The sequence below is a fragment of the Ochotona curzoniae genome, unplaced genomic scaffold, assembly GCF_017591425.1.
Source record: "Ochotona curzoniae isolate NIBS_2020 unplaced genomic scaffold, NIBS_Ocur_1.0 scaffold_2587, whole genome shotgun sequence".
Taxonomy (NCBI): domain Eukaryota; kingdom Metazoa; phylum Chordata; class Mammalia; order Lagomorpha; family Ochotonidae; genus Ochotona; species Ochotona curzoniae.
In genome coordinates this window covers 6,217,938-6,245,626 of record NW_024467096.1, presented here as the reverse complement: position 1 = coordinate 6,245,626, position 27,689 = coordinate 6,217,938, and the positions used below count along the sequence as shown (strand labels likewise).

Sequence of the window (27,689 nt, the reverse complement as noted above, 5' to 3'; positions counted from 1 at the left end):
TCTGTCTCTCCTTCCCTCTGCAAATCTAATCTGCCTTTCCAACAAAAACAAATTAAAAAAAAAAAAAACTTGATTTCTTCCCTTAGTTTTCATATTTAACTTTAAATTAAATTTTTAAATTATAGGAATGGGGGATGACAGAGTGACTATCCCACAAGTTGCAACAACCACAGTCCATAAAAAGTGCTTGGCAAAGAGTCCTGGCTCCGCTTTCACCGCAGCTTTCTGGTGAGGCCTACTGCAGGAGGCATGGTGTTCTAGCTCAAGTGGTTGGGTCTCTGACACCCATACAGGAGACCTAGACTGAGTTCCTAGCTCCTGGTTTTCACCTTGTCTAGTCTTAGCCTTGGCAGGTGGCAGGTATTATGGAATAAACCAACAGATAAATGTTTGGGGACCCAGGAGATGGAAGATGGTTAGTAGGCTCTTCGTCTCTCTAAATATCAAAATTAACATTTACAAATTAAGTTTGTAGGGCTGGCATTGTGGCTCAATAGGCTAATCCTATACTTGTTGCACCAGCATCCCATATGGGTGCTGGTTTGTGTTCCAGGTGCTCCACTTCTAATCCAGCTCCTGCTTATTGCCTGGGAAAGTAGTGGAAGATGGCCCAAGTTCTTCCAATGCTGCACTCGTGTGGGAGACCAGAAAGAAGCTTTTGGCTCCCAGTTATGGATCAGCTCAGCACTGGCCGATGTGCTACTGAGGAACTGAACCAGTGATTGAAAGATCTTTCCCTCACTGTCTCTCCTTCTCTCTGTAAATCTGCTTTTCCAATAAAGATAAATATATCTTAAAAATTAATTATGTGGGGGCAGGACACAGCACAGTGAGTAATCCCGTCACCTATAATGCTAGCATTCCATATGGGTGCTCGTTTACATCCCACCTACTCCACTTCTGATCTAGTTCCCTACTAACAGCCTGGGAAAAAATGTGGAAAATGGCATTAGTATTTGGGCAGGACCCTGCCATTTACGTGGGTGTCCCGGAAGAACCTCCTGAATTTAGCCCGACTTAGCCCTGGCAATTGCAGCCACTTGTAGAGTAAGCCAGTGGATTTAAGTCTTTCCCTCTTCCTCTGTAACTCTTTCAAATAAATAAATCTTAAAAAATTAATTATGCAAGTAATAGAGTTTATAGAGGCTGCTACTATGGTACAATCTGTAAAACTTCCATCTGCAACACCTGCATTCCCATTTGCTACTGCCAGGTCATGTCCTCACTGCTCCACTTCTGATCCAGTTCCCCACTGATAGCCTAAGATTAGCAGCTAAAGCTAGTTCAAGTATTTGGGTCCCTGCTTCCCATGTGGGAGACAAGAGCTCCTAGATCGTGGCTTTGGCTTGGCCCAGCCTGCCCTTGCAGTTATGACCATCTAAGGACTGTAACAGCAGATGGAAGAGTGTGCCTGCTCACTTTCTCTGGCTTCTCCAAATAAATAATCTTCAAAAATTATACATTACCCTTACAAAAAAAGTTAAAAATATCTCAAACAAGGTTAAATACCCTTAAGGTAGTAGTCATCCTTCTTTCTACATAGAATTCTAAGGTTGTCACTGATATCAAAGTGGTAAGCACCCATCCCACCTTATTACTTACAAATACTATGTATAATACACACTGGGGTGTATTTGTGCAAATACTCAGACTTGTAGGCATTTTGCAGTTTTTTCTAATAACTGTATTACAGTGAATCAGTCCGTAATCACTCTACATAAAACTCAGTTATTGCTTGGACCTCTTTCCACTTTAGAACAAGGAGATCTACTATATATTTTATTGCTATGGCCAGTTTAGTAATGTGGACATATTAAAAATGCATTAAGCGAGTCTTGTGATAGAACTCAATTTAGGTTTTACCATTTTTTCCCTGTTTTAAGTGATGCTGCAATGATCATTCTGGTATATGGTCCATAATTATGTACATATGGAAGCATTTTTACGGAGTAGGTACTACGAAATAAATCTGGAAAACAACAGGAGATGCACCACTAAAATTATCAGATACTTACAAAATATCAGATTTTTTTTTCACTGTCTCTATTTTTTTTAATTGATTACACATTTCCACCCTTATTTGTAGTTCTTAATTTGTATAAATACTATTATATATGTGACAAGCATTTTTGCCAAGTAATAATCTTTTGTGTGTCTTTTAACTATATGGCATATAGTTGGCTTAGCTTTAAATAATGATATGGCTAAATTTACCAAACTATTCCTTGAAGCTTTTTTCTTTTTGAAAGACTTCTCTACTCCAAAAACGCTGCTGCTATGGGTTTTATTTATTTATTTTTCAAAGACTGCAACGACAACAGCTGGATCTCAGCCAATCCGAAGCCAGGAGCCAAGAATCTCTTCTAAGTCTCCCACGTGGGTGCAGGGTCCCAATGCTTTGGGCTGTCCTAGACCGCTTTCCCAGGCCACAAGCAGGGAGCTGGATTGTTATTGGAACAATCAGGACACAAACCAGTGTATATACAGGATGCTGGTGGTTGCAAGCAAAGGATTTAGTCATTGAGCCATCACACTATATCCTGCTACCATTTCTTTAACAATACAGTATCTTCCATAATTTTTTTGCCAAATACTTTAACAGTTTTGTGTTTTACATATAAGTCTTCATTCAATCTGTAATTTGTTTTTATGTAATATGCAGTACGAATCTACAATTTTCCAAACAGATAGCTCTTTTTCCCAGTGCATTGCTATTTTGTTATTATAATCACAAGATAAATCAACAAATAAGGCAACATATTAACTTACCTCTACACAAAACTTAAAGTGAATGCCTTGGGAATCATAAAATGAAATAATTCGATTAGAGAGTGTCACAGTAATAAGAGACCAGTGGACTTCCAGGTGAATAGGAATCAACAGAAGACTCTTTTTAAACAAATCCACCTGATCAAAAAAAAAAAAAAAAACAGAAAAAAAGATGCAGCCATCACCATGAAATGAACAAACACAGCTTCTACACAGCTTCTAGCCGAAGGTCATGAAACCAGCAAGCAGTGAACCTGACTTTAAAACAAGGTCTCATCTAAAGCTGTGCTAATTGATCACTAAGCACTAAGACACAGTAACAAGAAACAGGAAGATACAGAAAGTACTTGGTCAATTATCCTAGGGAACCAGTATTTATCAGCCCTCGGTGTGGTGTCACTTGTCCTTTAATTATATCTCATGCACACTTTCACTTAAACTCAACTTATGTTCAAGAAGAAATCATGGCATTAAAAACAATACAAGGTATATAAAAAGTTTTCTTTCTTTACAGACTCAGTTAAAATCATGGGATCCATCCAAAGCAGTTCTATTAGATGACTTAGACAATTTTCTTAGCTTATCTGTGTCTTGATTTCCTCAAATGTAAGATGTGGAAAACAACCGTATCTACCTGTTGCATTTTCAATCTAGCTCCCTGCTTGTGGGAAAGCAATAGAGAATGGCCAAAAGCCTTGAGAACCTAAACCCATGTGGGAAATCCAGAGGAAGCTCCTGCCTCCTGGCACTGGATTGGCTCTGCTCCATTTTAGCCACTTGGGGAGTGAACCAGTGGATGGAAGATATTTTTCTTTGTCTATCTTCTATATATATTTATCTTTCAAAAAAAAATCCATATGCATATATATTTGGCTGAAAAGTAGAGTTACATACACAGAGAGCGAGAGAGAATCATTCATCTATCGGATCACTCCCTAAATGGCCACAATGACTGGAGCTGGACCAACCTGAAGTCAGGAACCAGGAGCTTCCTCTGGATTTCCCCTCTGGGTACCGGGGTCCAAGCACTTAGGTCATCCTGTGCTTTTCCAGACACAATAGCAGGGAGATGGAATGGAAATGGAATAGCTGGGACTCGAACCAATGCCCAATAGGATGCCAATGACACACACAGCGGCTTTACCTGCTACACCTTAGTTCTAGTCCCTTCACCTTAAAATTTATCTCATCTGCTATTAATACTGCCATTACTTCTTTTCATTTGCCATTTTCCTTTGGGTTTGATTTGCCTAAAACTTCTTTAAATATCATTTATTTTTTTCACCTTCCTTTTTGTATTATTTTATTATTTTATTTCTTATATTTAGCACATAGCTTTTAAAAATAATCCAATTAGAATCTAGAAAATGGATTCTTTTTGCATTTAATTAATGGCCCTGAATATTATTTATTGCATTAACATTTAGAAAAGAGGCTCTACAACAGCAAACAGATCTGAGGAAAATATGATTCCTAGCCTTAAAGGTTCAAGTTTCAGTAAGAGAAATAATGTAATACAATACATATTATACAGCTGTATATATAAATGGACTCAAGGACATAAAGTAATATGAAATTATTTCTATTGTGGTTGGAACCACAAAGTACAGAAACTTGCTGAAGTAAAAAAGAGAGTCAGGAAGAAAGGAAACGGCTTACCTATCCCTGATTTCACATTCCTTATACTCCACAATAATAAGATCTCAGAAAAACACAAGAACTATGGAAGTCATACTATTTTCAGTTTTTACACACAAATAATCTTCATTTCTCTAAATTCCTTAATTCAACACACATTGCTCTTTTATAACTACATTAAACAAAACAGACTTGAATGCAGTATTCATTCCAACAGAGGACAACAAATGAATATAATAAATCAAGAAACGGGAAGTACAGAGGCGAGCAGAACAGTGGGGCAGCACTGCTTTAGAGAGGACAGTGCAGGGCAGCCTCTCTGAGCAGCCAGCACGGAGGCAGAGGCCGCAGCAATGTAAGAGAATGAGCTGTCCTGGAGAGACAGTCTTCTAGGCAGAAGCGGCAGGCAATGGAGACCCCTTTAGACAAGAACGAGTGTCGTAAGGATTCCATTCGGAGGGTTCTTAAAAATGTTCACGGAAAATTCTTATTATGAAAAAGCTGTGCATGGTTTTAATATTTTTTGCACAAAAAGTAATTTATGTATCAGTCCTACTTTCCACAAAATATTTGAAATCCCATCAAATGGCAGACGCATGTGATTGAGGGAATAATTAACAGAAAACCTGACTTAACTGTTTTTCAAGCTGTTCATTCCCCTGTAGGAAAATCACATGTAACACAACTTTCATTCCTATTTGGTTAACATTACAGCAGTTCAGAATACATTTGCAGTAAGAAACTGACTAAAACCATGAGCTATCAGCAATTAACATAATCTTCCATGAAACTGATGTGTCAATCATTTTCATTTTTTGCTACTATAACTAGTGATCTAACGATGATTTATTACATACAGAACATTCCTTGTTGATATTATTTTCCCAAGAATAAATCCTAGACCTGTATTATTAAATCAGAGAGCTAACATTCACATCTTGCTGGTCTTATCATAAAATCATAACAATAATTAGCACTTTACTGTATGGCCAGCATGTGCTTGATGATTTACCTGCATAATGTCACTGGATCCTCACAACCAAGTAAACCCCAATATTCCTATTTTAGATGATGAAATAAAGTTTGTAGGAATTAAATAATGTGTCTAAGGTGGTCTTTCAGATGGTTAAGGAATCAAACTAGGATCTGAATGCAGGTCTGATTTCTGAGCTTATTACATCTATTGCCCGGGTTTGTACTCTTCAACCACATTTCATTCACGTTGAAGCAGCTAATGACTTTCTACACAGCAATGTTCAATGAGATGTTTTTACTTTACACAAACTTATTTCCATTCATAGCTACTTCAGACTCTTTAATTGTCCAATCTATGAAGGCTAAAAAGGGAGCAGTAACAGTAAGTTCAGCTTTATGACCTTGGAATTTGAACTTGGAGGTAATATTGCAAAATATCAAAAACGGAACATCCATGGATTTTTAAAATAACATTTCTGACAGTAGAGAGAACTAGAAAGTGTTTCAGAGATTATCCTGATTTTTATTTTGCAAATAAGAAATCTAAGGCCCAGACAAGTTAAATGTCTTGTCGAAGTCGCATAGCAAGAAAACAGTATTTACTCTCAACCTAGTGCTTTTCCACTTATACCACATGCCAACCACCTGGATGGACTCAAGAGTTTCATTTAGTATCTTCTCTTCCAAAGAGCCAAATTCAAAAGAAGCTTTTAAAAACCTGTCACTCCAAATCCACATCATATTGCCATTAAAGATCTTTCCTTCCACCAAAAACGGCTTCTCATTCATTTCAAATCCAGGATAAAAACAAACAAAAGTGAATACCTTTTTAGTCCATCTTTTTACACCATTGTATCCTTTGGTTACCAGCTGTCTGTGAAAAAAGCTGTTGAAGAAGTGAACCTGGAACAGATGCCAAATAAAAACAACAGATATATATTTGGCAAAGCCCAGATTTAATATGAGAACAAAATGGAAATTTAAAAATGCTTAAAAACGATGAAAAGGAAAAGATTCATCTTCAAAAAATGAAAGACATACAGACAGTACACAAGATTTACAGAAGAGTCTATCCCAAACATTTCAGGTTATAGTCTTTTAATGTAAGAGCTGACATAGTCTATCGTCAGAGCTGACACAGGGCATAACTGATTACCTGGATCCAATCAAGTAGAGAAGCAACCTGACAAATCTCTTCAAATCAAATGATAAAGTTGAAAGAGGCTATGAAAAAATGAGGTAACAATTACCTTACATTCAAGGAATATGGATTTCAGAAGTAACTGCATCTGAAGGTTTTGAATTTGGAGACTTCTATTGTCCTAATCATTTCTACTATCAAAAGATTTATCCTGGACATATAGAGAAAACCTACTCTGCATCCTTGGTTTCAGATTCCTGGCTCATCAGTGGTACGCAGCCACTATCAGCCCACCCGACAGAGGTGTGGTTCTTGCTGTGGTCACCAAACCTGTAGCAACAATACCACATGGCAATCTGCTAGAAATTCAAGCTCTCAGGCCCCACTCAAATCTTCTAAAGCAGAAACTCAGAGGATAGAGCCCAGCCATCTGGTCTGATACTTTTACCAGACACATTGTTAGATATTCTTTTGAGAATCACCCAGCTTAATATATGGATAAAAAGAGTTTGTAATTATCACCTTCTAATGCAGTGAATCTCTAACTCAATGTGTATCAGAATCATCAGGAGAGTTTGTTAAAATGATTCCAGGAAGGCAGGTGTTGTGGCACAGCAAATTAAGCCTCTATCTAAGACACCACGCCCCACATCAGAGGGACAGATTCATTTCCTTAAGTTCCTGTTACTTTACTTTAACTAATTTGAAAGGCAGAGATACAGAGATTGCCCATCCCTTGGTTCACTCCCAAGTGGCTGCAACAGCCAGGAGGATAAATATCCTAGTCTCTCACACGCGTGGCAGGGGCCAAGCATTGGAGCCATCTTCTGTTGCCTTTCCAGGTGCACTGTCAGGACACCGGATCCAAAATAGGACATCTGAAACTCAAACTGGCACTAAACTGCAGGATGCGTTTGCAAGCAGCAGCTGAAGTCTCTATGCCACCATGCTGACCTCTCTCAATGCTGGCTCTTCAACCATTCCACTTTACTTCTGATCCAACTTGCTGCTAATGAAGTCATGAGTGACAGATGATGGCCCAAATAGCCAGGATCCTGACAACCACACTGAGGAGTCGGATAAGGTTCCAGTCTCCTGGCTATTATAGACATCTGCTCTCTCAAATATCCCCCACCACTCTGCCTTTCAAACAAATAAAATATTCAGGGTCTTGGCGGGGAGTGGGGGCAGATAGACATGAACCAACTACTGAGTCACACCTCTAGCTTCCAGTTCAGTAGGGCTGGAATGGGGCCCAAGAGTTTGAATTTCAGGTGTGTTTTTTTTTTTTTTTAAAAAAAACATTAATTAATTAATTTTATTGGAAAGATAGATATGCAGAGAGCAGGAGAGACAGGAAGATCTTCCGTCCAATGATTCACTCCCCAAGTGGCCGCAACAGCCAGAGCTGAGCCAATCCAGAAGCCTGGAGCCTTTTCCAGGTTTCCCACGTGGGTGCAGGGTCTCATCAACTGCTTTCCTAGGCCTCAAGCAGAGAGCTGAAGAGGAAACAGAGCCTCAGGACACAAACCAGCGCCCACAAGGGATCCCAGCACGTGCAAGGTGAGGACCCCAGACACTAGGCTACTGCACCAATCCCTGGATTTCCATGAAGTCCAAAGGCGCAGGTGCTGCTGGTGCTACTGCTGGCCTGGGAACCAAGCTGCAAGAACCACTGCCTTAGTACATATCCTTTTTTACACTGAAAATAAAGGAATACTGAATGCTTGAATACTTTCACATTTTCTCTGTGTGTGTAAACTTGCTGACTGGAAAAAGACAAATGATAGAATCTTTTTCATTTTCCTTAAGATTCCAATTTACAAAACAGACTGACGTTTTGACCTCTGACACAGGTAAGAAGGAAAATAACAGCACTGGGATTCTACAGAGAACAATACTTATTCCCAATTCTGGTAAGCGGCTAATACAAAATCTTAATCATTTTTCAAATATCTAAGGAATATCAAAAATTTTTAAATGTTTAAATGTTTTAATTAAATTTAAATGTTTAGATGTTTAAAAGTTTCAAAATGTATTTTTAATACATAAAAATCCAGCTGAATAAAGGAAATTTCACTTACTTTGTCTGGAACTGCATCCATTATCAGCTCACCGTACATGTTAATGACCTATAAAAAGGTAAAAATCACTTACTAAGCCTACACATTTCAGAACATCACAGACTGAATGAATGATACTGCTGATGGTAATACCACTGTTAGGATCCTGGGTTCGTGAATGAGTCACCTGGATAAGGAACAAACAATCCTTGATAGCAAATGATGACTGAAGCCAACCAGGAGGCTACAATCTTATTTTGCTGACCAACATTTTCTGCAATGTCCCCACACTGAGAGCCTACAAACTAACTAACCTGGTCATTCAGCCAGTTCTGACCATCCAGGGTGGCTAGATCATCCATGTCCAGCATGTGCTTATTGTAGAAGATGCGAAAGTTGCACTTTTGATGTCTGGCTCGATAGTTTGTGATTTCCCTATTGATAAATGGTTTCCTGAAACAAAGATGTTGAAGCAGCAGTTGAAAACATGAATTCTGCATGATTTATTGCTGAGTATTTCCCCCCTAAAAGAACAAAAAGTAATAAATCCCAACAATTTTATCTGAGGGCTTAACTTTATTATCAATGACATACCTATTTGAGAAGTCTTCATTAAAAACATCTTTTAGTCTTCCAAGGACATCTTTTTCACTGAGTGGAACCAAACTGCCATACTTCTTCATAACCTCATCTAGGAATCCTTAAGTAAAGGAAGAGGGGGGGAAAAAAGACATTTTTAGTAGTCTCTGCAACAGTTAATCTATATATAACAATCCACAAGTATTTCAGATATTGTAATTAAAAAAATTTTTTTGGAAAGATCTATTTATTTTTATTGGAGAGTCAGATATACACAGCAAGAGAGACAGAGAGGAAGATCTTACGTTTGATTTACTCCGCAAGTGGCTGCAATGGCCAGAGCTGCACCGATCAGAAGCCAGGAGCCAGGAGTGTCTTCTAGGTCTCCCACACGTGTGGGTGCAGGGTCCCAAGGCTTTGGGCCTTCCTTGACTGCTAGGCCCATTGGCAGGAGCCTGGATCAGAAGAACAGCAGCCGGGACTCCAACCAGCACCCAGGTGGGTGCTGCCACTGCAAGCAGCAGTTTAACACACTATGCCATAGAGCCAACCGCTGAAGACTTTTTAAACATTTTTTTAATTATAACTATTATTATCATCATTTTGTCAAACAGTTGAATAGGCCCTGGGATTTCCTTTACCCCTCTCCCCAAGTCTACTCCTCCCCCACTGAGTTCCCCTGTATTATTACTGAAGTATAGTTCTTCGTAAACAGTCATATGTCCATCATTATAGGCATAGAAAATGGCAAAGTCCAGCACCCTATTGTCAAGATATAGTTAACAGTTTCCTTGGGAGTCCTCCTTTGATCTGGAAGTAGAGATGCATACTGCATTGTACCCTCACATCTGGATATGACAGTCTCCATTACACAGTTACTATACATCTCTTTAAATGAAAAGCCACAAAACAAAATCAGCAACAGCAAGAAAAAAAGAAATTAACAACATCATGAAGTTAAATAACATGCTACAGAATGACTAATGTGTCGTTGAAGAAATGAAAATTAAGAATCTTCTTGAAGAAAATGATGCTATGTATTGATCTGAGTCAATGAAAAATTTAATCAGAAAGTTTTGAAGAGATGAAACTTAAAAAAAAAATCAACATCTAGGAGAAATAATTTTCTGCTCATCTTTGTTGTAGAGATACGTCGCCTGTAGGCAACAAATAGATGGGTTTTGTCCTTCTAGTCCGCTTATCTATGACATTTGATGAGTTTAATCCATTTACATTGAGTTAATATGAATGAATAATAATTTGGTTGTCATTTTAGCAATGTATCGTTAATTTCGTTTTTCTGGGGCCTGGTGCGGCGGCCTAGTGGCTAAAGTCCTCGCCTTGAACGCACCAGGATCCCATATGGACACTGGTTCTAATCCCGGCAGCTCCACTTCCATTCCAGCTCCCTACTTGTGGCCTGGGAAAGCAATGGAGGACAGCCCAAAGCCTTTGGGACCCTGCACCTGTGTAGGAGACTCGGAAGAGGCGCTTCACTTCGGATTGGCTCAGTTCCAGCTGCTGTGGCTAATCAGGAAGTAAACAAGTAGACATATCTGTGTGTCTGTCTCTCCTCCTCTCTGCACAACTGACTTATAATAAATAAAATAATGAGCACAAATAAAAATAAAATCTTTTTTTTAAAAAAAAAGGTTTACATTTTCAGTTTACCACTGAAGAGAAATCATATCTCCTTTTTTCTTTTTAAGATTTATGTTTTTAGAGTCTGGCGCGGTGGCCTAGCAGCTAATGTCCTCACCGTGAACACACCTGCCAGGATCCTATATGGGCACCAGTTCTAATCCCGGCAGCTCCACTCCCATCCCGCTCCCTGCTTGTGGCCTGGGAAAGCAGTCAAGGACGGCCCAAAGACTTGGGACCCTGCACCCATGTGGGAGACCTGGAGGAAGTTCCTGGCTCCTGGCTTCGAATCAGCACAGCACTAGCCGCTGTGGTCACTTGGGAAGTGAATCATCCGACGGAATATCTTACCCTATATCACTCCTCTCTTAGACCCGCCTTTCTAATAAAAACCTAAATTTTTTTTTAAAGATTTATTTACTTACTTTTTTTTTGGAAGATTTATTTATTTATTTGTATTGGGGAGGCGGATCTACAGGGAGCAGAGAGACTGATTGCTTCCTAGACTTGTGCGCTCTTCATTCAGCACAGGTGAGCAGTGCACGTCATGTTTCAAACCTATCCTCGGGTCTGTTTTCTTAGAAATAGTTTTCATTTCCTAAAGCCTTTTTACATATGCTTCTTGATCCTTCTAGAAGTCATTAAGTACACATAATTTAAACTGAGAATGTCACATAGTCTGGACAAAAATGTCACCTTTTGGGGCCCAAAACCATTGTGTAGCACACTAAGCTTCTGCCTGTGGGCCAGAATCCCATGTAGGTATGAGTTCAAGTCCTGGTGGATTCGTACACAATCCAGCACCCTGCTAATACTTGAGAAGGTTACAGAGAATGAACAAGGGACATAAAACTCCTTAAGCAAGAAAACAGGACAGTAGGCAAAAGCTATTTGCTATACCTCAGATTAGTTTTCTTTTCTGTCAAAATTACTTAAAAACAATCTAGCATTATCATTTAAATTAAAGTTCTTTGAGTATTAAAAAGATTTATTGGAAGTGTTCTATGGGTTCCCTAGAACACAAGTACTAAAAGTAAAATTCCTGGGTTAAAGATCATGCATACATGAAATTAATAATAATCATTACTTCCTATATATCTTATTGCTTAAAGAATCACATCGGCATATTTTTATGGTTTTCGAGTGTCCTATTATGTAAAGACATCTTGCCAACATAATATCACAAAAAGTCTTATCATTTAGGGAATTGACTATTGTGTATTTGTTTACACTCCTGAGGCACAAGGCTTTGTTTGCCCGCCTGCCTGCCTATTTTTCTGTGTTCTTTGTTATTACTATTATTTTATGCTTTTCAGAGGTTTATTTTAGATATAGAGAAGACACAGACATCTTCCATCCAGGTTCACTCTCCAAGTGGCCACAACAGCCAAACTGAACTAATATGAAGCCAGGAGTCAGAAGCTTCTTCCAGGTATTCCATGTGGGCATAAGGATTTGGGGCATCCTCTGCTGCTTTCTTAGTCCATAAGAAGAGAGCTGGATCAGAGAGATGCAGCTGGAACATGAATCAGCACCCTTGTGGGATATCAGCACCACAGACATAGGATTATTTTGCTGTACCACCACAATCTAGTAAGCATGAAACTGGAGGTCAATATCTGTGACACAGTACATTAAGGAGCCAGCCGCCAACACTAGCCCCCATATGAGCACTGGTTCAAGGCCCAGCTGCTCCACTTCTAATCCAGCTCTCTGCTAACAATTCTGGGAAGAGCGGATCTCACTGGAGTTAGGTGGTACCTCAATCTGGTTTTCATTTGTATCTCTGATGGCTAGGGAGCCTGAACATATTTTCACAGTTGTTAGCCATTTGAATCTGTTCTTTTGAAAAATGTGTGTTGGGCCCGGGTCAATGGCCTAGTGGATAAGTCTTCGCCTTGAACGTGCCAGGATGTCATATGGGCACTGGTTCATACCCTGGCAGCTCCACTTTCCATCCAGCTCCATGTTTGTACTTATGTACTTATGTGTACTTAATGACTTCTAGAAGGATCAGGTGAGCTACAGTCATTGCAGCCACTTGGGAAGTGAACCAATGGATGCAGGATCTTTATCTTCTCCTTCTCTCTGTAAATCTGTCTTTCCAATAAAAATAAATAAATCTCAAGGAAAGCAAAGTATGTAATAGCCTTGATGACAATTATCAACAACAAAAAAATGATCCCATATTTGGAAAATATTCTAACATCACTGATCATCAGGGAAATGCAAATTAAAGCTACCATGGAATTTCACCTCATACCCATCAGAATGGTCTTCAAGAAAAAAACATAACCCAATCATCAGAGTGGGCTCAGAGGATGTTGCTTGGGATGCTTGGGTTCCATATCGTAGTGTTCAAGTCCCTAGCCAGGCTCTCAATTCCAGCTTCCTACAAATGCACAATGCAGCAGGTAGCAAGAGACAGGTAATACTGAATTCCTGCCCTTCACATGGGAAATCTGGATTGAACTCCTGGCATGGCCCAGCTCTCACTGTTACAGGCATTTACAGAGTGAGCCAAAGGATAAAAGAGCTGTTTCCATCTGTCTACCTTTCAAGTAAAGTGAAAGTAAATAAATGGCAAAAGATCATAAGATTGGCCCAAAGCCTTGGGAACCTGCACTCATGTGGGAAACTCAGAAGAGGCTCTAGGCTCCTGGCTTTGGACTGGCTCAGCTCCAGCTGTTGCAGCTGCTTGGGGAGTGAATCAATGGACATGGAGATTCTCCGCTCTGTCTTTCCTCCTCCCTATATATCTGACTTTGCAATAAAAATAAATAAATCTTTTAAAAAAAAGACACTTAAAACCTTTAGTACATTAAAAAAATGTTCATGTTGCATAATTCACAATAGCTAAGAAGCAGAAACATCCCAAACATTCACCAAAAGATGAATGAACAAAGCAGTAAGTCTATACATTGAAACATAATCACCTATGAAAGGAATAAAGCGCTGGCACATAGTACTGTGTAAACAGGCTTTGAAAGCCTGATGCAAAGAGGTCAGACACATATGTTATGGATACATTTACATGATATGGGTACAATAGGTAAATCCATAGAGACAGGAAGGATATCATGGTCGCCAGGGGACAGAACAAGCAGTAACGAGGAGGGGTTGCTAAATGAGGACGGGGGATTTCTTCTTGAGACAATGAAATGTTAAAAAATTAAATAACTGGCCCTGGCTTGGTAGCCTAGTAGCTAAAGTCCTTGCTTTGCACGTGCCAGGATCCCATATGGGTGCTGGTTCTAATCCCAGCAGTCCCATCCGGCTCCCTGCTTGTGGCCTGGAAAAGCAGTCAAGGATGGCCCTACGTCTTGGTACCCTGCACCTGCGTGGGAGACCCAGAAGGAGCTCCTGGCTTCAGACTGGCTCAGACACGGCTGTTGCGGCCACCTGGAGTGTGAATCACCAGACGGAAGACCTTCCCCTATGTTTCTCCTCCTCCCTGTATATTTCAGTTTCCAATAAAAATAAATAAATCTTTTAAAAAAGGTTTTAAAAAATTAATCATGGGCCCGACGTGGTGGCGCAGTGGTTAAGGTCCTCGCCTTGCATGTCCGGGATCCCATATGGGCGCTGGTTCTATCCCGGCAGCCCTGCTTCCCCTCCAGCTCCCTGCCTGAGGCCTGGGAAAGCAGTCAAGGATAGCCCAAACCCTTGGGACCCTGCACCCGCGTGGGAGACCCGGAAGAGGCTCCTAGTTCCCGGCTTCGGATCGGCATAGCACCAGCCGTTGCGGCCACTTGGGGAGCCAATCATCAGATAGAAGATCTTCCTCTCTGTCTCTCCTCCTCTCTGTACATCTGTCTTTCCAATAAAAGAAAAAGAAAGAAAGAAATCCATACGAAAGGGTTGGTCTTCAAAGTGCACCTAAAAAATCTCACGTTATGTAAAACCATACAGATATTTCAAAGTTTGTTTTTTTAAAATGTATCTTTTAGTTCTACTTCTCACGAGATTTTGAAATACTCTTATATACAATAACTATATTGGTTTAAAATGCATAAAGATCTATTTTCTCTGAGAGAGGGACAAACATATTCCACCTCCTGGTTCACTGCCCAAAAGGCTAGTGCTGGACCAGGCCAGAACTTCAAAGTTCCATCCAGGCCTCTCACAAGTGTGGTAGGGGCCCCAAGAATTGAATCATGTTCAGCAACTTTCCCAAGCACATCAGCATGAAGCAGTCAGGCTTCAACTAGTGCACCAAGAAGGGATATAGTGCCACAAGCGGTAGATTAGCCAACTGAACACACAAACCCCCAAAGGACCTGTACTATGGCTTATTAATCTGCCTGCAGTGCTGGCACCCCATACAGGCACCAGTTTTAGTCCCAGCTGTTCCATTTCCAACCTAGCTCCCTTCTTAAAGCATAGGAAAACAGTGAAAGGTGGCCTGAGGCCTTGGGCCCCTGCATCTATGCTGAACACCCAGAAGAAGCTCCCATCTTCAGACCCACTCAGCTGTGGCCACAGAGGTCGGAATGAACTAACAGAAGATCTGCTTCTCCTAATTCTTTCAAGTAAAACCATTTATTTATTTATTTTATTGGGAAGTCAGATATACTGAGAGGAGGAGAGACACAGAGGAAGATCTTCCAGCCGATGATTCACTCCCCAAGTGGTTACAACACCTGAAGCTGAGCCGATCCAAAACCAGGAGCCACAAGCCACTTCTGTTCTCCCACGTGGGTGCAAGGGTCCCAGTGCTCTGGGCCATCTACCACCGCTTTCCACAAGTAGGGAGCTGAATGGGAAGCGGGGACGTTGGGATTAGAACTGGCACTCATTTGGGATCCTGGCAAGTGAAACGCAAGGACTTTAGCTACTAGGCTACCACCCTGGACCCCATAAATAAATCTTAAAAGAAAAAACAAACCTAAAATATTTTCAACATGTACTGCAGGGAGCCAGTGTTGTGGCACATAGATTAAGCCACCTCTTAAAATGTCAGCATCCAATATGAGTGCCAGTTGGAATCCCACTTGTTCCATATCTGATCCAGTTCTCTACTAACACACTCATATTAGTATGGAAATAACAAGACTGCTTAAGTACTGTGTCCCCTGCCCTCCACATGGAAGACATGGATGAAGCACCTAACTCCTGCCTTGGCCCAGTTCCAGTCACTATGGCCAACCAGGGAGTGAACCAGCAGATAAAGCATATCTTTCCTTCTTTGTAACTTTGTCTTTCAAATAAGTAAATGTTAAAAAAAAATACATGAGCCAAAGTGGAAGTTCAACAGGCTAATCCCTTTGCCTTGCAGAGCTGCTGTTTCATATGGACACTGGTTGAAATCCTGGCTGCTTCAGTTCCCACAGAGCTTTCTGCATATGAGCTGGGGAAGCAAAGGAGGAGGGTTCAAGTCCTTGGGATTAAGCACCAACATGGGAGATGAGAGAAGGCTCCTGGCTTCAGCTCCACTCAGCTCTGGCTGTTGAGGCAATCTGGGGAGTGAATCAATGGACAGAAGATGTCAATTTCTCCTTCTTTCTAGAAATCTGCCTTTTATAGGTCTAGAAAGATGGTTCAATGGCTCAAACTTAGCCTTGCAGGCATTGGGACCCCATATGGATACCGGTTTGTGTCCTGTCTGCTGCACTTCCTATCCAGCTCCCTGCCTGTGGCCTGGGAAAGCAGTTGAGGACGGCTCAAAGCTTTGGGACCCTGCACCCACGTGGGAGACCTGGAAGTTCCTAGTTTCGGACCAGTTCAGCTCCTGCCAATGCAATCACTTGGGCAGTGAACCAGCACACAGAAGAGCTTTCTCTCTGTGACTCCTTCTCTCTGTAAATCTGCCTGTCCAATAAAAATAAGTCCTTAAAAAAAACCTGTCTTGCGAATAAAAAAATCTTTAAAGATCACAGATGTATCACCCTGACTTAATCAAATCACAATGATTATATATAAACATTATAAATACAAAAAAATGTTGTTCTAAATAATATCTCTCTCCTTTTTAAAGATTTGTCTCTACTGCGAAGTCAGATTTACAGAGAGGAAAGACAGAGAGAAAGATCTTTCACCTGCTGGTTCATTTCCCAAGGGGTTGCAACACCCAGAGCTGAGCTGATCTGAAGCCAGGAGCCAGGAGCTTCTTCTGGTTCTCCCTCACAGGTGCAGGGTCCCAAGGCTTTGGGTCTTCCTCTACTACTTTCCCAAGTCACACGCAGGGAGCTGGAATGAAAGTGAAGCAGCGGGGATACAAACCAGTACCCCTATGGAATTCTGGCATATGTAAGGCGAGGACTTTAGCTTCTAGGCTCCTGTGCCAGGCGCCAAATCTCACCTGACAGTCACTCCCAAACAACCACACAGCCTGGCTGGGCCAGACTGACTCCAAAAGCTTGGAACTTCAACCAGTTTCCCGTGTGGACCCAAGCATTGCTACCATCACCTGTTGCCTCCCAGGATGCATCTTTGGGAGCCAGCTTGGAAACAGAGGAGATGGGACCCAAAAGCTGCACTCCAATTTGAGATGCAGGTGCCCCACGTGACAGCTTAACCCACTGTATCACTGCACTTTATACCGCCAAATTTCTTTTTTAAACTTTTATTTAAATGTTTGGATTTTATCCTAATCAAATTTCTAATATATCTACAACATATTATGGTACAAGTATTCTCATGATCCTTGATGTGCTACAATTTTATTCCACAAAATGTAGTGGGGGGGGCTGCGTATGTATATGCCTTAATTCTGGTACTTACTGAATTTCTGTTCTTCTTGAAATGAAGAACTTATAGATTACTTGCAGAAAGACCTGAGTACAAAATCCTTGATATTAATAATACTCCTCCCAAATCTTGGTAACATCTTGCACAAGCCTAACTCAGTATTAAATTTTTACAGCAGCTAACAGTGGTCATTATAAAGCATTCAACTTGACTTTGAACGCAATAACTATCTGTTCACCCCCACATTTCATCACTGAATATGATACTGGATAAAATTGTGAAACTGTAATCACTTTCCTGAATCAATAAATATGTAAGTCATTTAAAAAGGCACATAATGCAGTTATGTTAGAGACAAGTCAGCATTCAATGCATCAACGAATTCAATACTGACTAATGCTGTAGAAGTCTGTTAAAGAAGCGTCCACATGGTCAGGCGCCGTGGCCTAGCAGCTAAAGTCCTAGCCATGCACACGCCAGGATCTCATACGGGTGCCAGATATAATCCTGACAGCCTCACTTCCCATTCAGCTGCATACTTGTGGCCTAGGAAAGCAGTTAAGGATGGCTCAAAGCCTTGGGACACTACACCCTCGTGGGAGACCCAGAAGAGGCTCCTGGCTTCGGTTTGGCACAGCTCAGACTGTTGTGGTCACTTGGGGAGTGAATCATTAGATCAAAGATCTTCCTCTCTGTCTCTCCTCCTCTCTGTATATCTGACTTTCCAAAAAAAATAAAAATAAATAAACCTTTAAAAAAATAAAGAAGCGTCCACGGACCACAGTGAATGCCGTACGGTGACTCCTGCTCTGAGTGTTCTATTAGTCCTGGTTATTCAGGTTGACTTTTCTATTGCTACTGATTTTGTCTTTCATTGGGTTTGCTTTTCTCAGATGATGATGATAAATCTGAGCTCATCTCTCTTTGCTGAGGCAGGAAGGAGGGGCCTGTTACAGGCAGCAGCTATTGGGTGTATGACACAATGAAACGAACACAGTTCTCCATAAACATGTATCATAACACGTTTGTCAGTTGAAATTGTTTAAAAATTGAAAACTCTACAAACTGCACCCTTCCCAGCACTAGCTTTCTGCCCCTCTGACATTCCCCTTGCTTTCAACCTCGTGAGAACTTCTCAGTTTCTGTTCACACAGAAGTTCCTTGTTTTTGAGTACAGAGACGCAAAGACGTCTGCAAAGAGGTCACAGGAAACGTGCTGTGAAAAAGCTAGGCATGGATTTCAAGAGTTTCTGCATCACAGTACATTTAATTCTATTTTTTGTTTCAAGATTTTGAAGTACCCTTACGTGTATTTTTAATATTTTTCATAATTTCTATAGTTTTGGTAACATGTGGAATCTCTTCTACATCTTAAGCCTGTATTAGCTATTAGTTTCTAATAAATTTTTTACATTTCTTTTATTCCTCCACAATTGCCAAAATTTTGATTTGTTTTCAATTTTTTTTTACTATAGTAACATAAATTCCCCTACAAAGTTATGTGAGTATTTGTACTATTATAAACCCAGGATTAAGTCCAAGGAGAAAAAAATGTATAAAAGGTTGAGCTGTCATGTTATTTTCCAAAACTGTGCATATAGCAATTTATATCATGTAGTATTTTTGACAAAAAAAAAAAAAAACCAAAAAAAACAGAAGTGTTGGAATCAAAGATAAATTTTCTGTGCAGGAACTCAAATTTTCTGTTAAGCAGTATCATAAATCATGTTGTGATACTGAAGGTTTTTAACTATTGGGAGGTATAATTCCTATGACATTTATAATTAGTAATTTAACATTATTACCATAAGAATGACACAATGTCTACGAATGTAGGAATCAGTATATCCTGTTTGCTGTAACCTTCTTGGAATCTAACAGAATGATTGATACATCGGAGCTTCTCATAAACAAAACAGAAAAAGCCAAATAGCAACAAAAACTGGCCAATAAAAACAAATGTCCAATCTTAACAACAAATTAAAACTCTCTCACTATCTGTAAGACTCATAAAGCTTTGGGGCCAGCAGAGTCAGCTAAACCTCCACCTCTGATGCTGGCAATCCACGTAGGTGCCGCTTTTGAGACTCAGCTCCCCTACTTCCAATGCAGCCCCCAGCAAATGGCCTAGGGAAGCAGCGAAGATGGGTCAAGTGCCTGGGCCTCTAAACCAACATGGGAGACCTGAAAGAAACTTCTGGCTCCTGGCTTTATTTAGCCTGGCCAAGCTCCAGCTACGATGGTCACTAAGGAAAGAACAGCGGATAGACAATCTTTTCTGTAACTGCCTTTCAAAAAACAACAAAAAAAATCCTTAGGGACCAGTACCATGGTAGATTAAGCTTCCTCCTGCAGTGCTCATATCCCACATGCATGCCAATTCAAGTCTTAGCTGCTCACTTCCCTCCTAGCTACTTGCTAATGTACCTAGGAAAAGAGAAGATGGCTCAGATCCTTGGACCCCTGCATCCACACGGAGACATAGATGAAGCTCCTGGCTCCTGGTTTCAGGCCAGCCCAGCACCCTACATTACAGCCATATGGTGTGAAAAGCACTTGTTTTCTCTTGAGCATACACGTGGTCTTTCCTTCTATCTCTGTAAATCTGCCTTTCAATAAAAATTAGTAAATTTTTAAAAAACAAAATCTTAAAGAAAATAAAGACTGGCAAAGCTTAACAAATACAAACTGGTTCAAACTTTTGGAGGATAATTTAGCTTAATAATTCTCTTAAAGTTAAAAGCATGACTATATACTTTCACCAGCAATTCTAATAGTGGGAGTATCATAGAAAGTAATAATTTCATTGCAGCATTCTTTTATGCATGACACAACTGGAACCAATGCAAGTGTCAATAATCAAAGACTGATCTGATAAATTACAGAGCATCTGTAATACAGCATTATGAAAGGCTGCAAGATATGAGTAGAAAGTACAGGATTCTTCTAAAAGGTTAATGGAAACCAAATGTGGGTTGGAAGTTGAAGAAACAAAGTAAGGGTGCATACCAGAAAGGCAGATGGACAGCTGCTCATCATCCACTGGAGTTGCTTTTTGACTGTTCTTCCCACCTCCCACTTGGTTCTCTACCTTGAGTTCACTGCACACCAGCGGAGCCTCCAGTGGACTTTTACAGTAAGGGTGGTCCAGCAACTTAGAACTGAGAATATTCTGCTTGAGAGACCCATCCTCTTCCATGTGATGTGAGTTTTCATGGGGGCCAGTTTCTTCAGACACAGGCCCATCCACATGACTCACAGATTTGTCTGTCTCAGACACTGACAGTGGTATTCTGTCCTCACTCTCGGCACTTGTTTGATTTTCCTGAACCAAAGTCACAGTCTCTCCTTCAGTTTCCGAGATGAACATGTTACCAGAATGATGTTCTGACAAGGGGGTATCATGAATCAGCTCTGCACACTCCCACTTTGGAGAGGAACAGGGTGACTGGTCCCAGGTGTATGGAGCACTGCCATTTTGTTGGTCAGAGAATGCTTCATCTAAATGATGCTCCTTGCCCAAAAAAGGGTTTCCTTTAATTTGGCCATCAGGCACATGGGAGTTCTTCCCCTTCACCAAAGCACTGCTGTCCATATTTGGAAAGTACGGCTGATGCCAGCAAGAAGTGTCTTTCTCTTCTGGAGAAGGGAATGGACTACAAGTGCCACCCTCACTGTTATCCCTAAGTGTTCCTTGATGGTCCCCAGTGACCTTCTGTACCCAGCTTCTCTGGGCTTTCCTCAGTTTGCAAACTTTGCCTCTCGTTCTAAAGTACTGGGATCTCAGAATCCTGTACCGAAATCTGATCATGGATAATTTCTCAAACATCATAAGAGGAGACACCTTTATTCTCTTATGTTGATTAAGTTGAAACTTTTTTGGAATCAGGGGGACCCCATTCCTGTGATGTTCCAGCCCTTGGCAGCAACCATAACAAAAGCGCTTTCTCTTATGGTTGCTCAAGGTGACCACAATCGTGCCACTCTCACCTGGACTTTGGCTCTCCCCTTGGAACTTCATGGGAAAGTCAGAAGCTTGTGGCTCCTTCCTAGGTCTGCGACCACTGGCCTGACTTAAAAGACCATTTGCTGGCAAGTCAGCAACTGCTTCCAAGAGACTTCTCTCTCCACAGTGCTCATAGTCAGAGTTCTTAGCTGATGACAGCAATTTCTCTGTTTGGACTTTCAAGAGACTCCTTGAAGAAGAGATTAAGGGCTTACAGTCCTTTCTTTTCACTTTCGAGGAAAAAGCACTAACATTCTCAGCAGCCACACGAGGCTTGGTCTTAGCACAAAGTGGTTCATCCTGGATCCACGATTTCTGGATTTGAAGGTCCTTCTTTTTATTCTGGAATTGTCTTAACAGTCTATTATAAGTAATTGGCCTTCCCAACTTAGTTTTCAGAATGTACAAGTGTTGGTGAAGATAGAATTTTTTAAAGACTCCAAACCCAGTATTCCATTTCTCAGAAAAAGCTACATGGATTCTGTTCCTCCATAGAATTTTCCTCTGCTTTTTCATTTTTCTGATACATAATGAAGCTTGGATGCAGCTGTAAAGAAGAAAACAAAAAATTAAATTTTGATTAAAAATTACAATTTGATTTAAAAAAAAGACAATAAAGTTATATACATATCAATTAAGGTAGAACATGAAAACAAAAGTAAAGATATTTCAAATTAGGCTTTCAGATCTAACGAAATCCCTCCTAACCAAGGTTTTCATCACAATGAAAACTGAGGTAGATGGAAGATATGTGTATCCAAGAAGATTTTATTTTCTTTACTCCTGCTCCAACACAAATTTTAGAATCTTTTCCCAGTATGTAGTCAGTTTCTTAACACACTGTATAGGGCAGAGAATCAAGGACATTTTTAAGTTTGCCCTGTTTCTCATTAGCAAAGTGATTTTAACCAAGTCCCAAAACTTAAATTAAAAAAAAAAAAAAAAAAAGACTTATTTTATTTTTATTGCAAAGTCAGATATACAGAGAGGAGGAGAGACACAGAGGAAGATCTCTGGTCTGATGATTCATTCCTCAAGTGGCTGCAACAGCCAGAGTTGAGCCGATCTGAAGCCAAGAGCAAGAAGCCTCTTTTGGGTCTTCCACGAGGGTACAGTGTCCCAAGACTTTGGGCCATTCTCAGCTGCTTTCCCAGGCCACAAGTATGGAGCTAGATGGGAAACAGAGCCACTGGGATACAAACCAGTGCCCATATGAGATCCTGGTGCACTTAAGGCAAGGACTTTAGCTGCTAGGCTATGTGCTGGGCACCAAAACATGGATTTTTTAAATGCAAAATGGGGCTGACACTGTTACCAGGCATGGAATCAGTGAGGGGGTGGGGGTGGAGAGCCTGGGCTGGGAGCAAGCCAGGCAGGGTGTCTGAAGGAATGTCCCACGGGCCTTTCCAGGTCAGGTGGTTCACCTGCTTATGCATCAGAGAGTTGATGCTGAGGGTGGGCTAGGCCAGGGGCCTAAATGGTTGGTACGCCAGGGCTCCCTAGGCCAGACTGCAGCACTCAATATGGGGAAGGTCCACTAATGGCTTTTGATGCCAGTAAGTAGCCACTGCTTTCATGTCCTATTAGCCTTAGACAGGTCAGGATCTCCAATCTGAAGGACTATGGCCCATGAGTATGTGCTCTGTTCTTGGTGCACAAATTACATGATTACACCACCCCTGTTGCTGACTTGTGCAAAAATGGAGAACTGGGTCTAGCACAGTAGCTCAGTGGCTAAAGTCCTCACACTGAACACACCAGGATCCTATATATGGTCCTAGTTCATATCCTGGGTGCCCCATTTCCCATTCAGCTCCTGGTTCGTGGCCTGGAAAAGCAGTTAAAGATGACCCAAAAGCCTTGGGAACCTGCACCCGCATGGGAGACCTGGAAGAAGCTCCTGGCTATTGGCTTCAGATTGGCTCAGCTCTGGCCATCGCAGTTACTTGGGGAGTGAATCATCGGACAGAAGATCTTCCTCTCTGTCTCTCCCCCTCTGTGTATACTGACTCCAATAAAAATAAATAAATCTTTTTTAAAAAATGTAGAGGACTTTTCAGAACAACAACAATAAGGGAGACACAGCCAATGAAACTGACTGGAAATTCTTTGGCTTATGAGAGGAACCCATTAGCTCAGATTATTGAGCCTAGGTTGGACAAGTCCATGCATCTAAAAAGCAGGCAGTAACACCAGAAGATGTGATGAATCTATATCCTTTAGCAACCCTAAGATTAAGGGTTGACCCTAGCTGTAGGCAACAGCTTAGGCTGCCCTGTAGCTAGGCAAGTGCCAGAACACTGGCATTCTGTACCTGGCTCATGAGATCTGCATTAATTATATCAGTGTTTATAACTGCCTGTTCTTTAACATTAAATCTGCAAAAGGTGGAGAGATGAGCAGTCTGCTGCCAGTGCTTGCTAGGATTCCTGGGTTGGGGTGGGAATCCCTGATGGGTTTTGATGTGGGCAGAACAGTAGTCACAGGCCTTCCTGAGCCAGGCAACTGTACCTGCCAGTACACACGAAAACTAAGGCTGGGGTGGACTAAGTAGGGAACCCAGAGGACCAACACTGTGGGATTCCTGAAGCCAGGCCATTGCACTCACTGTAGGAGAAGACCCACCAATGGCTTTTGGCATTGGCAAGTGGCTCATCATTTCATCTCAAGTTGCTATCAGACACGTCAAGATCTCCAATCTCAGGAATCAGAACCATGGGTGTGTGGCCTGGCCTCAGTACACAAATTGCCATGATTAGACCATCTACATTGCTGACTCCTGTGTAGAGAAATCAACGCCTCAGAGCAATGATGAAAATTATGTGAGACAGTTGTTAGTTCTTTAGCTCATGCAAGGAATCCATTAGATGAGATAGAGGTCTGATTCCTAGACAGGCAAAGCCCTACACCCCTAATTAGCAAGAAGTCAACTACAGTATATGCAATCAAACTGCAACCTTCAGTAACCACTTTAGATTAAGAGTTGGAAATCTCTGAGGGGGCAATGAAACAATATAGGTAGATACCTAGGCTTAGTGTCAGGAACCAGAAACCAAACTTCTGCTTTTTTCTAAATCTCATCACCTATCAGTCAAATGACCTTTCACCCAGGAAGTACTATCCTCCACCCTGGACCTGGAGGTGCTATCATGTAACAATCCCCCTTTCCAGGCACATATGTAGTATGACAAGGTGGAGGGGTGCTCGCTCTCTCGTGCGCGCAATAGACACAGGATGGAAAATAGAAACATTTTTTTAAAAAAGATTTATTTTATTTTTATTGCAAAGGCAGATATACAGAGAAGAGAGACAGAGAGGAAGATCTTCCGTCCAATAATTCACTCCCCAAGTGAGCGCAACGGCCGATGCTATGCCAATCCGAAGCCAGGAGCCTCTTCCGGGTCTCCCACACGGGTGCAGGGTCCCAAGGCTTTGAGCCATCCTCTACTGCTTTCCTGGGCCACAGGCAGGGAGCTGGATGGGAAGCGGGGCTGCCGGGATTAGAACCAGCGCCCATATGGGATCCTGGCGTGCAAGGCGAGGACCTTAACCACTGCGCCACCACACCGGGCCCTCAATAAAAATTTAAAATAATAAAAAGACCCACTTTCTTGTAGCCCTTGAACCTTTTTACGCTAATTATGTAAAAATTGCCAAAAATAAAAAAATGGAAAAAGTTAAAAAATTGATAAAAAATGTTAATGAAAATGCATATTGTGAAAAAGTGTGAACACAATTAAAGCCTCCATTATTTTTCTTAAAAATAAAAAAAAAATAATAAAAAGACCATTGGAGCATTTTTGTTTTTGTTTTGTTTTTTTAAAAGAAGCACTCAAGATGTAGACCTAGAAAAGAAGCTAACTCAATAACACTGTTCTTTCAACATATGGATGCTGTGAAAGCACTGAAAGAAAAAAAAAAAAAAGAGTACAAGACCTCAATAGTCTAGAAAAGATCATCCTATCTGCAGTGTGCACTGAGAGAAAGGTGAGTGAGAGAAGGCATTGGCAAAAAGAAATCTTAAGAGGTTATTACTGGCGAATGTAGGCATGCTGTGATAGCCACTTATACTAAGGGACAAAACTGGAAACATGTAGCAAAGTAAACTAATCCTAAGATTTTTCAGGACAACAAAATGACAGCATGTGCAGAAAACCTGCATGTTGGGCGGAGACGGTAGGGGTGCATTCTGGCACAGCAGGTTAAGCTGCCACCTTAATTCCTGCATCCCAAATGGGCACTAGTTTGAATTCCTGAATCCAGGCTGCTCCACTTTGAATTCAGCTCCTACGAGAGCAGTGGGAGATGGCCCAAGTGCTTGAACTCCTATCACCCATGCAGAAGACACAGAAGTTTCTTGCTACATCTGATTCCATCCAGAGTCACATGGAAAACATTTCTCTGCCTCTTCCTCTTTCTGTTTGTTACTCTGCCTTCCAGATAAAATAAATGTTAAAAAAAAAAAAAGTGAAGTTGGGCCCGGCGCGATGGCGCAGTGGTTAAGGTCCTCGCCTTGCACGCCCGGGATCCCATATGGGCGCCGGTTCTAATCCCAGCAGCCCTGCTTCCCTTCCAGCTCCCTGCCTGTGGCCCAGGAAAGCAGTCGAGGACGGCCCAAAGCTTTGGGACCCTGCACCCACGTGGGAGACCCGGAAGAGGCTCCTGGCTTCGGATTGGCATAGCATCGGCCGTTGCGCTCACTTGGGGAGTGAATTATTGGACGGAAGATCTTCCTCTCTGTCTCTCTTCTCTGTATATCTGCCTTTGCAATAAAAATAAAATAAATCTTTAAAAAAAAAAAAAGTGAAGTGCCTAATATGAGAATCTAATGTGAGCTCTCGGACACAATGGTTATTATTCATGTGGAACACAACTGGGGCAGAATGAGGAAAGGTTACATTAAGTATGTCCTTAGATTTTAACATGTTGAATATGACGAGATTAAGAAATCAATGTGGATGTATATTGTTGGGTATATAGTTCAGCCCTAATTAAACCAGATGTTCTAAAGCAATTAGAGAAGCAGAGTCCAACAGCAAAGCACTAGTAATAAGGTCATACTTACTGAGATGAGAATGGAGGAAAAAGCCCGTATCTAGAGCTCTGGGTTCATTAAGCCAGAACAAAAGCAAAACATTCTTTAAATTGGAATTCTCTCATGTTTTTTGAAGGCTTAGCATATAAGTCTACCAAAAACAGATTTACACAGAGCTACTAACTAGGACTGTTCTCTCCCTTCTTGGAAGAAGGTATTATAAAATTTAAACTAGTACTACTGAGTCAAGTAAAGTTGCTTGGCAATTCACATATGGGACTGGCAAGGTGGTACAGCAAACTAATGCTCTGTCTGTGCCTCCAGCGTCCCATAGGCACCAGTTCATGTCTCAGCTGCTCCACTTGTGATTTAGCTCCCTGCTAGTGGTATGGGAAAGAAGCAAAGGATGGCCCAAGTCCTCGGGCCTCTACACCCACATGGGAAGCGCAGAGGAGACTACTGGCTCCCACCTTTGGACCAGCTATTTGGAAAGTAAGCCAGTGAATAATGATTTCTAGCTCCTGGCTCCAAATCAGCTCAGCTCTGGCCACTGCAGACACCTGGGGAGTGAACCAGCAGATGGAAGATATTTCTCTTTGTATCTCTCCTCCTCTCTGCAAATCTGACTTTCCAATAAAAATAATCTTTGAAAAAAAATGTTTTTCCTTCTAAATCTGACTTTTTCTTAAGAATAAGAAAGAAAACCAGTTAGTTGGGCATCATTGGGCATTTTTATTTATTTTTTTATGAATAATTGTTTAATACTTTTTTTTTCACGTTTCCATTACATGTAAACATATAAATTTGGCATCTCTATAAAAACTCTGAAAATGGTGCAAAAAAGTTTCATTGTCTTTGAGAAAGCCATTGACAAAAAATATTCACACTTCACTAAAATTTCGAAAAATGGTCTTCTTTCAAAGCTTCGTTATTAATCTGAAATCTTCGGATTTATCAAAATCTATGTTTGCTTCTTCCTCCTAAAACACTAAAGAACATTTATTCACATGGAAAAAAAAAAGAGAGGCAGGGGGGAGAGGAGATGGAAAACCGATAGACTTTATTTTTTTCTTTCTGAAAATATTTTTTTTCTTTAAAAAAAGGCAGTCACATCGAAGCATCCTTCAAAGAACACAGCAGGATTCATTTATT

At 41.0% G+C, this 27,689-nt stretch overlaps 1 protein-coding gene and 1 long non-coding RNA gene across 5 annotated transcripts in view; both read right to left on the bottom strand.

Moving 5' to 3' along the window:
- SENP5 (SUMO specific peptidase 5) overlaps positions 1–27,689 on the bottom strand; it is a 41,754-nt gene that overhangs the window by 10,537 nt on the left and 3,528 nt on the right. The window contains exons 2-7 of one of the 4 annotated variants that reach the window (XM_041003109.1): positions 20,506–22,049; positions 9,181–9,286; positions 8,901–9,039; positions 8,608–8,655; positions 6,208–6,285; positions 2,770–2,907 (exon numbers count right to left, since the gene is read on the bottom strand). In XM_041003109.1, coding sequence (XP_040859043.1) covers positions 2,770–2,907; positions 6,208–6,285; positions 8,608–8,655; positions 8,901–9,039; positions 9,181–9,286; positions 20,506–22,018 — 2,022 coding nt within the window. In that variant the 5' untranslated portion in view covers positions 22,019–22,049. The remainder of the gene's footprint in view (positions 1–2,769; positions 2,908–6,207; positions 6,286–8,607; positions 8,656–8,900; positions 9,040–9,180; positions 9,287–20,505; positions 22,050–27,689) is intronic. The other 3 variants (XM_041003111.1, XM_041003110.1, XM_041003112.1) reach the window with 3 other exon arrangements.
- LOC121171390 lies at positions 4,628–6,200 on the bottom strand. The gene is made up of 2 exons (XR_005886118.1): positions 5,236–6,200; positions 4,628–5,186 (listed from the first exon to the last, which is right to left on the bottom strand). It is a non-coding gene; the product is annotated as an uncharacterized LOC121171390 (long non-coding RNA).